The 16,561-nt window shown below is 39.0% G+C and overlaps 1 protein-coding gene across 1 annotated transcript; it reads left to right on the top strand.

Moving 5' to 3' along the window:
- The first annotated feature begins 1,401 nt into the window (after positions 1 to 1,401).
- On the top strand, positions 1,402 to 16,527 carry LOC144663742 (uncharacterized). Its single transcript, XM_078524788.1, has 8 exons — positions 1,402 to 1,779; positions 1,849 to 1,957; positions 5,482 to 5,649; positions 6,980 to 7,029; positions 9,059 to 9,105; positions 14,100 to 14,203; positions 14,786 to 14,845; positions 15,309 to 16,527. The coding sequence occupies exons 1-8, from the start codon at positions 1,471 to 1,473 to the stop codon at positions 15,389 to 15,391; spliced, it is 930 nt and encodes a 309-aa protein (XP_078380914.1). The 5' UTR covers positions 1,402 to 1,470; the 3' UTR covers positions 15,392 to 16,527.
- Positions 16,528 to 16,561: the final 34 nt, after the last annotated feature.

Below are 16,561 nucleotides of genomic sequence, written 5' to 3'. Positions count from 1 at the left end.
TTAACAGTTTTTAACCTTATTTTTAATGTCATCACTTTATTTATGGCCTATTTGTGGCTCCAGCACTTTTGAGGCTACGAAGAGGGAGGGCAGGGCGGTAGAGATCCGCCCCTACCTTCTCAACAGCTAGAAAAGAGTAAATAAAATAAAAAAAATAAAATAAAAAAATCCGGTCTTAATTTGAATCAATTTACAAAAAATGCGTCCGTTGAGTTGATGGGAGTATATATAAGCACTTCTCATAACGGTTTTATTTGAGAAGGATTAACTAGTCTTGTATCACAATTTAAATTTTAACTGAAGTCGTTAATACGAACGACAACCTCGTCAATAAGACCACATTTTTTGTGGCCCAACGGTGGTCTCATTAACGAGGTTCGACTGAATATGTGCAAAATAAATTGAAATATTGGTATGGTAGTTTATTTAATAGCTGCATTGCAATTTTTGCAAATATAAATGATTTGGTTTACAATGTAAATTTTCAACATAACATCTTGTAAGCACGTGTTTCTAGAGTCAAATAAGTGTAAAAATAAAATGTTATACGGCTTCACTTTGTCAGTCTGTTGGTGGTTTGTCATTTACACCCCCCCCCCCCCCCACCCCCTTATTCTTTAATTTCAGCTAATTCAATTGCAAGCCGAGCGTGTAAATACATCTTATTAACCAAGGTCAAGGGCCTTACTCCATGTAATATTGCCTGTACGATGTATAATTAAACGATTTGCGTTATCATTTGGAACACCGCTGAGCTTCTGCTAATAATGTTTATAATTGCTTTCAATAGAAGGACTTAACGTACGCAGCATGGTGTGCTTTATTAAATGTTCGACCCCTTGAAACCGCACAATGTTGAATGCTGATGCCAAAGGCGACACAGATATATACTGTGGTAAACAAATTTAATAAAATATGTCTTATGAAAACAAACGGTTTAAATGGTACAGATGAACTCTTTTTTATGGCAATTCATCAAATCGCAACCACACAGTCAAAATATAAATTTTGTTTGGCGTTCGGTGTGGGGATAATTTGCCGAAAGACCACTACTTAGTGTCTTGAAGCGATAGTGGAAATTTTTAAACGGTCGAAAAAAAGCTATGTTCATTTTTTATGAAATTGGTCAACTACATAGTTAAAGTGCGTTTTTCTTTCTATTTACCCATAAAATGATGTAAATACACATACTTATTTTCGGTTTTACATGTGTTTCTAAATATGGGCGATCATGTTTCAAACCGCCATTTTTCTTGCATTTTTAATTACCAACGAAACAAACGAGAAATTCCTGTGGAGCATTCAATATGAACTTTTCGAATCCTTTGATTCCACTTGAACCAAATATCAATAATTTATTGAGCGTCGGCGACGATAATTTGGTAGAGACTAAGTAAAACGCATTTTTTTTTACTAATGAAAAATCGCAGAAACGCTTCGAAAAGGAAGAACTGATTTGTTTTTTTCGACATGCTCCTCTACGCCTTTGTGTGCCTTTTGATTCGTCCTATCGCAACCTGTGATAGTTCAAAATGTAGCGAAACGTCCTCAGTCCAAAGCTATCGTTTAACGGGGCACGTAATTCTTGAACAGCAGACAAAAACAATGTTTAAGTGTGTCAAGGCGTGCGATAAACATAAAGCCTGTCGAAGTGTGAACTTCAAGTTGTTGGGCTTAATCTGCCAGTTAAACAAGGCAGATGCCCGTATTGCTCATCACCATTATATTCCTACTAGAGGATACGTCTACAGTGATAACCCGTGGCCAAAGACCAAAATGGTAAGATTTGCAGTGATATTTTAACTCTGAGACAACACATTACTCAATAGTTTTTACTCATTTTTTTAGAAATCGTGTGCAGAAATTAAAGCAATCGTGCCAGATGCTAAATCTGGTTATTACTGGATTAATGTCAACGGCAAGAAGAAAGAAGTATTTTGTGACATGGTGAATTATGGTATGATTCCACATGCAGTAGACGTTGAAGTAACATTGTTTTGCTGTATAGACAACGACTAGTTAACAGATTAGTGCAAATTATTTATCTAACATATATAGAAGCGAGCGTACAAATCGATGCTGCGGTTGAGATGGTTTTTATTTATGAGTAAACTATCATTTAAACGTAAAAATAATTTTTACATCAGGTACCGAATCGACTCATCGACCTAACTGACAAACAAACGAACGAACGGAATCTAATGCCAATTTAGTAGAAACTCGGCTGTGTTCTATTGGAAATCCGCGAATCTGATTGGTTCTCCCACTGTTTTCTATCGGCGATTAGTAGAAACTCAGCTGTGTTCTATTGGAAATCCGCGAATCTGATTGGTTCTCCCACTGTTTTCTATTCGCCGATAGAAAACAGTCGCGCGCGCGTAGCTCTTTAAGCGGTGATTTTTCTTGATTTTTGTCTTCAAAGTGCACAAATACTGTAAGTTTTTGAACTGCAATCCTTTAGAGTTTCTACTAAAACAATTAGACTACTCGCCCTCGTTTTCTATGAGCGATAGTCAACTCGGCTGCGCCTCGTTGACTATTTGCTCATAGAAAACTCGGGCTCGTAGTCTAATTGTTAATTAGAATATAGCCGCTGCATACGCGCGATGGAATTCTAGCGGGCATTATTTTTTTATAGAACATAGCTGAAAATTATAGAAGCCCGGTACCCCGGATGTGCGAATTGTTTGTTGACTTTCGCTAAACGACTTCCCCTCTATTCTCTTGTTTTGTTGTTTAAATGATGCTTTAAAGCAGCAAATTTTTATCAGAAACGTTTTACTTGCTTAAATGGAAGTAAGACCGGCAGTGCCAAAGGAAGCGACAGATGAAGAAAGAATCGTTGAAATTTGTTGTTTTTCTTTGGAGTTGTGTACGCCACTATTTTGCCGTGATTCGAAATTGTTTGGAAATTATTTAGCAAAACAAGCCGGACTCTAGAAACGCTTTGAGGTAAGAAACCTATTTTAGGCCATAATCTGAAGACAGAACACTCCACTTTTGTTCTTTTTAAATCGAAATTAGAGGCGAATTTGTAAAACTTGCTGCGAAACGAACGCATGGAAATTTTTCATTTGAATATCTTGAATGAAATTGAAGTAGGCTTAAAGATGATTTCCAGTCCGTACTGCGCAATCTCCGCCTGCAATGTTTGTGAATCTCACAAATAGAAGAATGTTTACTAGCAAAAGTAAGAATTCCGGGACAAAACTTACCTTTTTCTTCATTATTAACGTCAGATATACTTGCAAAACAATAATAACGAGTAAAAGAAGCTCGATGGTATTTCAAACGGACGTTTAAGCTCATCGTGAATTCTTGAACGAAACGATACGTAATGGCGAACTAAAAAACTTCATGTACGCTATCACCGAAGTGTAACGTTTCAACGAATTCAAAACAAAAATGAAAACAAACCCTGAGTCTGCGCAGTACGGACTGGAAATCATCTTTAACCAAACTTGAATGCATAAATATTTCAACTAGATTTGTCGGCTTTGTAAGAATCTTTTGGTAGTCGGAGAAAGGACTGTGAATAGGAAATATGAATGAAATGGTATCTTGGTTTATTAAAGAAGCCGCCAAAGAAAAGAATAAACTAAACTTTCACTTTACCGATGTTGCGTGCGTTTGTAAATGCCGTAAGCGACCGCGAGTCTTGTAAGTTCTGTGCTCTTTTTAATGCTATATTCTAAACCCACTAGAAGATGGTTTTTCTATTTAACAATTAGACTACGAGCCCGAGTTTTCTATGAGCAAATAGTCAACGAGGCGCAGCCGAGTTGACTATCGCTCATAGAAAACGAGGGCGAGTAGTCTAATTGTTTTAGTAGAAACTCTAAAGGATTGCAGTCCAAAACCTACAATATTGTGCACTTTGAAGACAAAAATCAAGAAAATTTACCGCTTAAAGAGCTACGCGCGCGCGCGACTGTTTTCTATCGGCGAATAGAAAACAGTGGGAGAACCAATCAGATTCGCGGATTTCCAATAGAACACAGCTGAGTTTCTACTAAGTCCTATTAGAAAATAGTGCACTTTTGAGGTCTACAAAAGCAGCTGAATCCACTAGCAGCTTTTCTAGACCTCAAGCGTGCATTATTTTCTTATAGAACATGGAAAACCATCTTCTAGTAGGTAAATAGAAAACAGTCGCGCGCGCGAGTAGCTCTTTAAGCAGTACATTTTCTTGATTTTTGTCTTTAAAGTGCACAATATTGTAGGTTTTGGACTGCAATCATGGGCTCGTAGTCTAATTGTTAATTAATGAAATGATAACTCGAAATGAATTGATAAGATGTATTTTTTTGAACTCATGTGTTTCATCTCAGTATTGGTTGGTATAGTACTTTACCAATATTTCAATTACGATTGAATGCATAAACCACAAACAGCAACGTTTTAGGTAGTATTTTTGTGTTTGATAAAAAATCGTTTGTCGTTAGCAACAGAGATAACGTCATAACGACGTTTTTTAATTTGAAATATAATATCCGCCTTCCTGGGACCGCATGATAGGGTTAATCGTATAGGATCCAGGGGGGGGGGGGGGGGAGCAACTTCCCATACATTCTCTTATATGAATTCTGAGCGATGCTCTCACAACTTGCAAAGCAATCATCGGGGCGGTAGTCAGCGGATCTCTTTACGGCGCATGAGCAGCTCCTTTCTTTGTGATCTTTCCAAAACAATAACAACATGGGACCAGTGAGAGAGTTCGATTATTCTTTTTTATAGTAATGAAAAATAAGGCTTTCTAAGTTTTGTCTTTAAAGCAGCTAAAATTTCTCCGGAAGGGTTCTTGGTGTTAATATGTGATGTTTGTTATGAAATAAAACCATCACAGAAATGGTAATGAAAACGTGGCGATTGAATATTCCCGCGCCGGTCGGAGTTATTGTTCTTGCTCTATTGTTTCGAGGTTGTTTGTTGACTTGGTCGTTCTTTGTTTTACCTCATTTACAATCCCCATGTGGGCCAGTTGAAAATCGTGGTACAAACATTTGCATTTTAGCAATAAAAAGTAGCACGGTATCACAAAATTTTGCGTTCTTAAAACTTCACGACGATGACGAAATTTTCGGATGAAAACACTGCTTTTAGATTTTTAGTTAAGAGAATTGAATCCCTTTATAATAAGTTATTCCACGGCATGGTAGTCGTGATTGCCATAGCTTCCATTTCGCGGGAACAGATTGCCTGTTGCATCGTACAAAAACCACTGATTACATCGTGAATTGATCGCGTTGCAAGTTGTGAGAGCATCGCTACTCGGTCCAGACCTCGTTTCTCCCCCCCCCCCCCCCCCCCTGTATAGGATCACTCATCTGTTTTAACCATCTTTGTGAAAATGAAAGCGTCATTAGAAAAATACTTTTTTTTTCTCAACTGCTGCACCATTAATATTTTTCCCTCCTTGATTTTTTTCTCAAATAAATATTTATGCATATTTATGTGGGTATTTTATTACCTTTAATGCAGGTGGCGGATGGACACTTGTTGTAAGTATCAGTTCTTCGGATAATAACCATCTTAACAGAGAAGAAGTCAACTGTTTACTTCCTGACCGATGTGTTGAGCACGTAACCTCGGACATTCCAACCAGAAAACTATCAGATGAGGATATTCACGAAATCGCAACAACCGAAGGTACAGTTATGGCAAAAAAGTGAAGTATTTGGAAACACTTCATACTATACATTTTTTTACTGCTATACTGCTTTTTTTTTACTTTTTCTGTGTTTTTCTCTTTTTTTTTTTTTGACTTTAGGCCTTTTTTATTTCAAATCTTAAATCTGATTTTTTTTTTTTTTTAAGATGGTCATGTGTTAAGTAGAAAAAAAAGAAAAATGGCGTCATATATTTCAAAATGAGCGATTTTGAATTCGCCCTCTCTGAGTTCAATTTACGTTTCAGAATGGCTCTTAAATTTCAAACATTGGTCAGTAAAACGTGAAAGGTAATATATGTGCTTAAACTGTATAGGCAGTGAAGAATTCACAAATATCATAAAAAAGTCTAGAATATTCGAGCTTGGGTAGAAAGGCTGCCAAAAGCATGGTTATAGCGGAGACGTCAAACCACGTAGGCAAGAAACTAACGCAACCGATCCAACTAACCTCCCTAATAATCCTACTGATTTAAGGAGGCTCGATGTAGTTTTTTTAGTCGAAGGGTGGTTGTATTGAAAATTAAAATGATCTAGGAAGCCAATGTTCGATTTTTGCCAAAATACACCATAATGATCAAATATGACCAAATTTTAATTTTTTACCGGTCACTTACCCACAAAGGTTACCATAGCAACGATTGACGTTTTCTTTTGTTTTTAAACAAGCCTGATTTTCTCAAAATCTAGATTGACTCTTGGTATTCATTTTTAAATATGTTTAAGTATAGTAGACTGACTTCCTGTACACAAATTTTTAGGAAAATCTGTAAGAGCGTTTTCAAGTAAATCAAGAATGAAGTTTTTGTTATTTTCTCATAGTTTCCTACAATTGGCAGTCAAAATGTTTTAACAAATTAAAGCGAAAACTATTTCGCTTTTAGTAAATGGTCTTTGATGGTGTAACAATTTAAAAGCGACTATTTTATATTAAAACGGGGTTTTTCTGAAAATTTCATTCTTGATTTACTTGAAAACGCTCTTACAGATTTTTCTAAAATTTCGTCAACAGTTAGACAATTAACAAAACTTTAACATATCAAAAAATATATACCAATTGTCAATCTAGATTTCGAGAAAATCAAGCTTGTTTGAAAACAAAAGAAAACGTCAATCGTTGCTATGGTAACCTTTGTGGGTAAGTGACCGGTAAAAAATTAAAATTTGGTCATATTTGATCATTATGGTGTATTTTGGCAAAAATCGAACATTGGCTTCCCAGATAATTTTAATTTTCAAAACAACCACCCTTCGGCTTAAAAAACTACATCTAGCCTCCTTAAAGATGCTTGATTCATTTAATCTTCCTAGGTACATTCCGTGTAGATAAGATCACAGGAGGTAACACTATGTTTTACCAAGTAAGTGAATACACAAATGAAATAAGCCCCCTTCCTCCCCCCCATTCCCTTCCACAAAACTAAAAGAAAATCTGGAAATATGGTGAACATACTTAATTAAAAGGATTATGAGGACCGGCAAAATTTTTTGTTATGTGTTTTCGTACGCTATTTTTGGGTAACCGTGTACAAAACCTGTCAAAATGCTTCATGTTGTTACGTGTGTTGATTTAACTAAGCATAGAAACATTGCGATTACGTAATTTATGCATAGTATATGGGAGGGAAAAAAAGAAGAAAGATGTGCACGGTCGTGGACCTTCCAAAATCAATTTTATAAACATTAACCCCCATTAACTGTAAAAGATATTGACCTGGGTAAGAAGGCCAATCCTGAAACACGTCATGTGGCAGCGCGTGATTCGGAAGGCAAATTAGTTTTAATTACCGCCCTTTGTTGTAATTAGCAACATTATCGTTTGTGGTCCCTTGCTGTATTTAGTTTAACACTCTTCGCCTCTTCACTCCACACGTCTTGATTAAAATAAAATATGAGGTCAGACGAACCGACATTTTACGACAAAGATGAGTGCACATTTGTATACGTAATTGGACTACATGCTGTCCAATTTGGAAATAATTTGATGAAAAAAATTCCGAGGGCAGCCAAAATTGGCGAGGCCGTAGGCCGAGTCCAATTTGGCTGTCAGAGGAATTTTTTGAATCTAATTATTTCCAAAATTGGACAAGCATGTAGTCCGGTTACATATTAATTATATAGCTTGTAGTCAGTCAATGCAGCATAAACAATAAACTTATGTCCAGAACGGGAAAAGCATTCAACAATAGTAGGCATAACACAGCACATGAAACTCACTCAAAGCATTGTCTTCACAAATCAAACTTAAACAAAACAGTGCAATTTTATTCACCTGAGTTTGCGAAGCTTGCTACAAAGTGAGTGAAAACACTGCATCAATCAATTAAAGTCGTAAACAAAGTGTCCGAAGAGCTTTACAATTTCTTAAATCTGACATACTCCTTTCCACTTTATCGTTTGTACTTCATCGCCGTCTTTTCTATTCGAATTTCAGCAAAAAACGACAAAGAATTGCATCTAGCTCATGGCGATGAATATCTGACAGATATCTTGCTTCGCTTCGCTGCACTTACGTTCACTCAAGTTTTGTACTATTGGAGGTGTTTTGCTCTTGGTTTTTGCTTCTTAGTGTAGCTAGCTCCTCTTCTGACAACGTAGAAAATTTCTCTTTGTTGTACTATTGCTGAAAAGCTCAAAAGGAATAGAAAAACGTAGCAAACTTGCCTTGTAAAATTCCGCCATTGTCGACTAAAACAGGACAAGTTTACAGGGCTGACGCTATGCTTTGTGCTAATTGGCTAATATCCGTCACATGTTGTTTTTTCTTCGATTTGATTGGCTGAGACGAAACTGTCCAATTTTTCTTAAATTGGACAGATTGTGAATTTTACCTGAAAGTCCTAATTGAAACTATCCAATTCAAATTTAATCCCAAATTGGATAGTTCCCAGAAATTAAGGAAAAATAGCTACGCTGACAATATAGGATTTACTGACGGCTATATAATTAGTACATTAACCCTATTCAGACCGGGCTTTTTTGGACCTTCTCAGACCGGGGGGTCTTCGGAAGCCCCCCCCCCCCCCCCATGTAACTTCCAGAATATTTAAGCAATAACCGTGACACTTATGGGATGTAATGTATGTCCGAGGCTCTTTCTTTTGGTATACTTCACGATGGATGGTGACGTCACATCACGTGACAATTACATCATGATGTCAAAACAGACGCCATCTTGGATCCGCTGTCTTGGATTTCAAAATTTTTCCAAAATGCCAGAAAACCAACCAAAATCACCGCTAAGTAAAAATGTGCTTTAAACCCGTTTAAACCCCGTTTAAACCTTATACCCCATTCAAGCTTGACAAGCTTGACGATACTATAAATGTTTTATTAACATTAAAATAAAAACAGCAAGTAATTCTTTGTTTTACTGTTTATTTTTTTCAGATTCCAATCGGAGCCTACATGTTTAATTCTGAATGTTCCGGAGTAAGGTATTATGTCTGTTACTAAATGCGTGTTTGATCTTATATCGATTTTCTCAAAGTCCAGGCTTTGCTTAACCCTCGGACGTACAGGCAAATTCATACCCCCACTATCGTACAAGGGGAGGGGGGGGGGGGGGGGATGGAACACCTAAACGGAGTTTTCGTTATTTTAAGGCGTAGCGAAGTTAGTTTGCACTGAGAAGAAAACCCATTGCTTACCTTACAAGATGGCATAATCTTAATTGGGTGTGATGTCATATGGCGTCACGTGACGTCATCAGGGCTGCCATCTTGGATCCGCCATCTTGGATTTAAACATTTTCTTAGAGAGTCGCAAAATAACGGAAATTGATGCAAAATCAAGCCAGAATGCTTATGGAATGTTAAAATAAACAAATTGTGCAATTCTGTTTCATAAAACTGGAAAAATACAATAAAGAAAAATGTAAAAAGTAACGATTTTTGGTAAGACCTGCTTGTATCTTTGACGTTGCCATATCAAAAGGTCCGCAAGGGGTGAATAAACAACTACTGAAAGTTTCAGCATGGTAGAGTAAATCCTTTTTTTTTTTTTTCAAAATGTGGAAAAACCTTAGGGGGGTTGGGCATCCATCCACCCCCCCCCCCCCCCCCCTCCGCTACTTGTACGTCCAAGAGTTAATAAACCTATCTAACTTTTATTTCAAAAAGTTTTTTTTAACTTTTATGACATTTATTTTTAAATTGGACATGTTTTGAACATTTCTACTACCTTACAGTGAAACGAACTCAACCGGGCCCACCTAACGTTTTTTAGCCAATCACAAGACAAGTTCAAAACAAAAGAATTGGAGTTACTTTGGTCAGGGGACCAATCACAGTAAACGGCAATTTTAACTTTTCGCTTGACTGGAAACGATGCGAAGGCACGCTATTAAAGCGTTGTTTTTACGGCAAAAATATAATTGTGTTCTTTCGTTTACGGTTAAGGCGAAAGTCTACCGGTTATTTCGTACACTGGACGGAATCAAGGTAAATAAGTTTACCGAATTACGGCCGGGAATTTTGAAGACTGAAAGGACTCACCGTATTACCGAATTACGGCGGGCAATTCTGAAGACTTCGAAAGACTGAACATACAGCTGAACGTAGCGAAATAAATTTACCGGCCGGTTTACGGCCGGCTCAATATTTTCCGAAATACGGTTTGGAATGTCGAAGACGAAAGCTTGGATAATTTACGCCGAATATTGCAGCCGGGAGTTTTGAAGACTGAACGGACTCAACGTAAATAATCTAACGAAACACGGCCCGAAATGTCAAATACGAGAGCTGATGTCAGTTTGTTTACCTCGAATGGCGGCCGACAATTTTGAACTCGAAACGGGCTTAACGTAAATAAATTTACCAAATTACGGCCGGCTTACTTGTAAAATATATTTTGCCAATGACGGCCAGGAAGGTGAAACGGACTCGAGGTAAGTGTATAGACATATCTACCGAATTACGGCCGGGAATTTTGAAGACTGAACGGACTCAACGAAAATAAATTTACCGAATCACGGCCTGGCATGGAATCAGACAAAACGGACTCGACACAAATTTATTTACCGAATTGAGACAGTCTGAAACCGTGGACACGAAACGGTTTTTCTTCAAACCAATATATTTGCCGAATTTATAAAAGTTATGTCTGGGTATATTGAAGACTATAAAATCGACCAAACTCATGTACGAGGATGGCTCGGAATTGAATTGAGTCCGTTCAGAAGCGTTCAGTCTTCAAAACTCCCGGCCGCAATATTCGGTAAATTATCCAAGCTTTCGTCTTCGACATTCCAAGCCTTCTTCGCTACGTTCAGTCTTTCGAAGTCTTCAAAATATTATATTTTTTGCCGTAAAAACAACGCTTTAGCGTACCTTCGCATCGTATCCAGTCAAGCGAAAAGTTAAAATTGCCCTTTACTGTGATTGGTTCCCTGACCAAGGAACTCCAATTCTTTTGTTCTGAACTTGTCTTGTGATTGGCTAAAAAACGTTAGGTGGCCCCGGTTGAGTTCGTTTCACTGTAACACTCGGAAGTGCAAGCAAATTCATACCCCACCATCACTGGTCTCTATCCATAAGAAGCCAGAGCCCGATTCTTATTGCACGCACCAGGGACCCCTTTACGTCGGAACGAAGACGCTTTGAGCTCAAGTCTTCCCTAATTAGTTTCACCTTCCTGCGCACCAAGAGTGTGTCCTTCATCTTCGTCTCTGTCCGTTGTCCTTTCACCGTCTTCGCGGCAGTTTTGGCCTTTTTTATTTCGTCCCGCTTTCGTTGTTCCTTTTCGTTTTTTTCCCTTCTTGTCGACGATGGTCCCGCGTCGTGTGCTGCAACAAGAAAATCGAGAATAGTGTGTCTCCCGGTCGGCGAATCATCTCGCACTAATGGCGGGCGACCGTGGTTCGGCACGGCTGGAGGGTGGAGAATATATGTGGGGACGTCTCGCGTGCCGGACTCCGCTCATTTGGTCGATTTTCGTCGTGGATTTTTCTGATATGCGCCATAAACAGATAATTCGAGTCGACGTCTTGGACCACAATCATTCCGGCCTTCGCGGAGCTTCCCTCGTTCCATTTTCGGATTTCGTCATGATGGGCCCGTCAACACCCCCCAAGAACACAGCGCGCCAAAATCTCGACACTACCACTCCGCCTACGTCCCCCCTCTCCTTTCCTCCTCTCCCGGTCACTGTGGTCGCGCAGTCGTGGGGGCCTCGCGCCTTGTGTGTGTTGTGTCTCGGGGGCTCCCTATGAGGCGCCCTCATTTGTCGGCGGCGCCCTTGTACTTTTGGGGTTCTCTGGGGCGCTCTTGGCGTCACGGTGGGGCGCCTGGGTTTTGTTGGGGCGCCCTTGTATGGTGGCGCTGGTTGGCGGGGGGTTCTCTCCTCGGCGCGCGATCGTTTAAAATTGTTTTTTTTGGGGGGGTTCCCCGCGCGCCGCGCCCTCTTGTGACGTATTTGGCTGTGTGGTCGTTTTATTATTTTTGAGTTTTGCGGCCTTTTTCAGTCTTTTCCGGTTTCCGTTGGGTGGCTCTCCATTTTCCTCGTGTTTGTCTGTTTCTTCTCTCTAGGCTCGCGTGCTCTGGGCTGTCTCACTGGTCCTCTCCTTCACTTCTTCTCTACCTTTGAGTTGCTTCTTCTCGTGGTCCGTGGGGGTCTGCTTCGGAGTGGTCTTCCCCGATGGGTATGCGGGGAGGCAGACCCATCGTGACGTTCTGTCCTGTGGAGCACTGATTCACGGATGGTGGAGGTGACATCCTTGCCATCAGAAATTGCTTTGCGACTCCAAACGTCCGAAGCTGACCGAGCTGCGCTTCTGATGGCCCTTGTATTTTTTTCGGCTTGTGGTTTTCTCCCCATTCTCGCCATTTCCGTCGGCATCGTCGGAGCGCATGATCGTCGCGCGGACCGTGTATATGCAATGACTAAAGCTCGTTACACAGTGCGACTGATTTGTCCGCTCGGTCCGTGTAGAATAGATGCAGTTAGGGCCGAGTTAAATTTTGCAGTATTTTGTCGATTTTCATTCCATTTTGGAAAGATTCGACAACGAATCGCAGCGATTGCTTCAACAATAGTCCGACATCGTGCGTTGTGCTTCTCACTCGCTGTTTAAGGATATTTTCTTGAGGTGAGAAAAGTAATTAGTGTGACAGCTAGACATGTTTCGCTTTCTTGGTAATATCGTCTTCGCTCGAAACATAGATTCACACCAAGCGTGTTGCTTCCCCCACAAATATTTCTGATCGGCCGTTCACGGCGCCTTATGCAATAAGAAGCAACCTCTGGCTTGTTATGTTTCTCTGCCACATTAAGTTTTCTCCGCAGATCGATCAGCCTTGCAGTTTCAATTACTTAGGGTGGGGGGGGGGGGGGTGGATGGACCACCCCTGCGCTTGGGTTTTCGTTATTTTAAGGAACAGCACAATTTTTTTGCTCCCTATAGAAAGCCCGTAGCTTACTCTACAAGATGCAATTGGCATTGACGTCATTTGACGTCATTAGAGCTGCCATCTTGGATCCGCCATCTTCGATTTCACCATTGTCTTTGAAAATTGTTGCAAAATGAAGCCAGAATGCTTATGGAATGCAAAAATAAACAAATCATACGATTTCCTTTCAAAAAACTTGAACAGTTAAAGAAAAATGTAAAAATGACGACTTTTGTCCTGAACTGCTTGTAATTATGACGTTGTCATGGCATGGACACATGATTGACATATCAAAATTGCCGCAAGGGATGAATGAACAGCTACCTAAAGTTTCAGCATGGTAGAGTAGATCCTCTCTTCAAAATATTGAAGAAACCTTAGGGGGTGGGGGTCGCATCCACTCCCTCGCCACCCCCCCCCCCCCCCCAACGTCGGAGTGTTAACTATAGCAAAATCCTCAAAACTGATTGTATTTTGATGGGTCACTTTTCTTATCCATCAAGGTCATAAACGAACAAAATTGTTATTATTTTTCCTTTGTTCGTGAGCGGGCGGTATTCTACAAATCCTGCGATCTGATTGGTTCCGAGATCGGGCGTTATTCTCCGATCCGGCCTGCTCTCACAGCGGGCGGTATCCGTTGCGAGATAAGCCGGCGAGTGTATTTGCCGCCCGAAGTCATTTTGCAGCGTTGTACGAACGAACACATGGAAGATTTGCTCAGAAAAATCGAAATTGCTGTTTACCAATCGTTGTAAATATGAAAGTAGAAAATAGAATTCAAGTCCTCGTGCACAGATTTTACCAATATGGACCTCCCGGTTGGTGAATTACATATATGTATGTTCTCATTCGCCACATTTTCTCAAAAACAATCAATCCGATGATTGCGTAGGCTTAATAGGGCCACGCAATAGAGCTCTAATTTACTGTAAATTAAAGATGGGGAGCAATCTTCTGGCCAAATAAGTGACCGCTTAATCCTATAAAGGGTGATTTATTAACAGAGGTGTGTTAATTAGGTTTGAATGTATTTTTTTCAGCTGCCCTCGTATCATTGTGTCTCACGCATACCCTTACCAGTGGGAATCAAACTGCAAAGGGACAGAACGTGGCTATCTTATTGACAACGAGGGTTGCCACAGCGGTAAGAAAAAAATCATTTTTTGGGGATTTTTGGTTAGATATTGTAACCTAGATTACCTAAACTTGCCCATTAAAGAAACTGTGTAACGGATTTAAGAGAAATTTAGGCATGGGAAATGGCAATCGACGGAAATTGGTAAAATATATCAATAACCGCTTAAAAAAAAGTGAAGGAACATTTCAATAACACAGCAAACACATAAAAAGGTACAGATGGGCAAAAAATAACATGGAGCGGATCGCGATATGGGTTTTGCAAATACTGTTGAGATGAACAGTTTTCTAAGTAAATCTCATTTGCTTGTAGCTTTGCTTGCGTCCCCCTCCCTTCCAACAAACACACACACCAACACTTAAAACTAAAACTACACCCTTCGATTTGTGATATCATCTTTTCTTCATCCCTTAATTTCGTATAAATAGGAGAATTAATCAGACAGCTGACAGAATTTTTAATCAAATAATGTCAAAGAGCAATGTGAAAGAATAAAAGTTTAACACTGACGCGGTAAATTCTAAGTATCACTAAGTATTACTATATTGTCGGGTAGTCACTAAAATTATACCTTTTCCACTTTCTTAGTTTTTGACAATAAAGACAACCTCGAGTGCGGCGGAGTGAGATGGTTTTCATCGAAATACAGTAAGTTTTCACTTTTATATGGTCGATTGAACTTGATGCCGCATTGTTAGATTCTGTTTTAAAGCCAATTGATAGCGAAATGGCCTAGTAAATGGAAACAGCCACATTTTTAGCTTTTGAAGTCAGCAAATTAGGTAGGGCGTTTGTTAATCTTATTTTAATACTTCGCTATACTTGTGTACCCAATAAGTAAAGGGTTTTACCTCAGTCTATACACCCTCGTCACGTAAATAAATTGATCGATTGATTGATTGATTGATTGATTGATGGATTGATTGATTGGGTAATTGATTGTTTAGTTGATACAAATTGTATTCCAACAGTCAGACGTGCGAGCAAATTCATGCCTCACCGTGATTGACTTCAATGCGTCAATCTCAGTTCATATATGTTCATATATGTTCATGTTCTATTTTTTCCCCTGTTTTTGTTCGAAATAACGTTTTTTAAATCAATTTTATAGGCACAAACAGAGTGCTGTATGGATACCCTTGCTCCACAACTGGGATATACCTTGCTAACCAAGGTTTCCTCTTTGTAAAGTAGACAACAAGGAATATCATTGGCAAAGCTGTTTCTTGCATCTAGTTATTGTTTGCTTGCCATAATTTGAGATTTGTTTGTTGTATTTCATCAACAGACTTGTGAGTGCAATTGGAGTTAATAAACAACAAGTGTTATTTGAAAATTATCCAGAAATTACACGAGTCTTAAGATGATCGCATGATTAATTACTCGAGCTTTCATACGATTTCTTGTTTATACTATTGAATGCTGTTGGAAAATGCAATTCTTTAGTTTTGATTGGTTTACCATGGACCACATGAAATTGACGTCAAATTGACAACAATTTTCCGGATCCTAGCACCAAAACATTTTTGTTAACTAGCCAAAGAGTCTTTTTCGGTAGGAATGGTGTAATTTTTAAATGAACTTAACCTCGGCTTTTTTGCATTTTCTAATCATTAAAAGATCGGCTTGTTTACGTGGCAATAGATTTAACGGTTTTGCCATTCAACTCTGGAGTTGAAGTTAATTATATCGAATAACGTTTGGTCGACTACAAACCTGGCCGCTCATTTCGCTCGCCATCGTAAAACCTGCTCGTGAGATTGATTCCATTTAGTTTAGTTAAGCATTACCCACTAGCCTACTACTTAGAAAACTAGTGAGCTGATTGGCTGCGCAATTTCCCAATGTCAATCCACAGGAACTTTTCAGAGCACAAGCTGGTTTTTTCGAACACCACTGCTTGTATTATTAAAAACATTAAAACGACAAATTATGTTTAATGCATTACGGACTGCATAATGCTAAAACAAATTATTTGATTGGGAACTCGAGCTTGCAATGGATTTTGATATAAACCTTGATTCCGCAGTCTGATCATAAGCCCAAATTATGATCTGCATTTTAACTTAACTCGTTAATACGAACGAGAATCTCGTCAATAAGACCATTTTTTTTTTTTTATGGCCAAACGGTGGTCGCATTTACGAGGTTCGACTACATGTGTGTTACATAAAATAAATTTAAGCATTGGTATGGTGGTATACTTAATACTTGCATTACGATTTTTGCAAATATAAAAGATTTGCTTTACAATGTAAACATTCAGTTCAACATAACACCTTGTAAGCACGTGTTTCTAGAATCAACTTTGTGTAAAAATAAAATGTCAAGCGATTATACTTCGTCTGTCTGTTTGTTGTTTGA

The sequence above is a fragment of the Oculina patagonica genome, chromosome 8 (genome assembly GCF_052425735.1).
Source record: "Oculina patagonica isolate OP01 chromosome 8, crgOcupat, whole genome shotgun sequence".
In the NCBI taxonomy this organism is placed as follows: Eukaryota; Metazoa; Cnidaria; class Anthozoa; order Scleractinia; family Oculinidae; genus Oculina; species Oculina patagonica.
Note: the sequence above shows the minus strand (reverse complement) of the source record. Positions and strands in the feature narration are given on the sequence as shown.

Excerpts from the sequence above, each read along its gene's own strand:
- LOC144663742 (XM_078524788.1), top strand. The coding sequence starts at position 1,471 with ATGCTCCTCTACGCCTTTGTGTGCCTTTTGATTCGTCCTATCGCAACC. Across the intron at positions 1,780-1,848 it reads CGTGGCCAAAGACCAAAATG|AAATCGTGTGCAGAAATTAA; the intron begins GTAAGATTTGCA and ends TCATTTTTTTAG. Across the intron at positions 5,650-6,979 it reads CGAAATCGCAACAACCGAAG|GTACATTCCGTGTAGATAAG; the intron begins GTACAGTTATGG and ends TAATCTTCCTAG.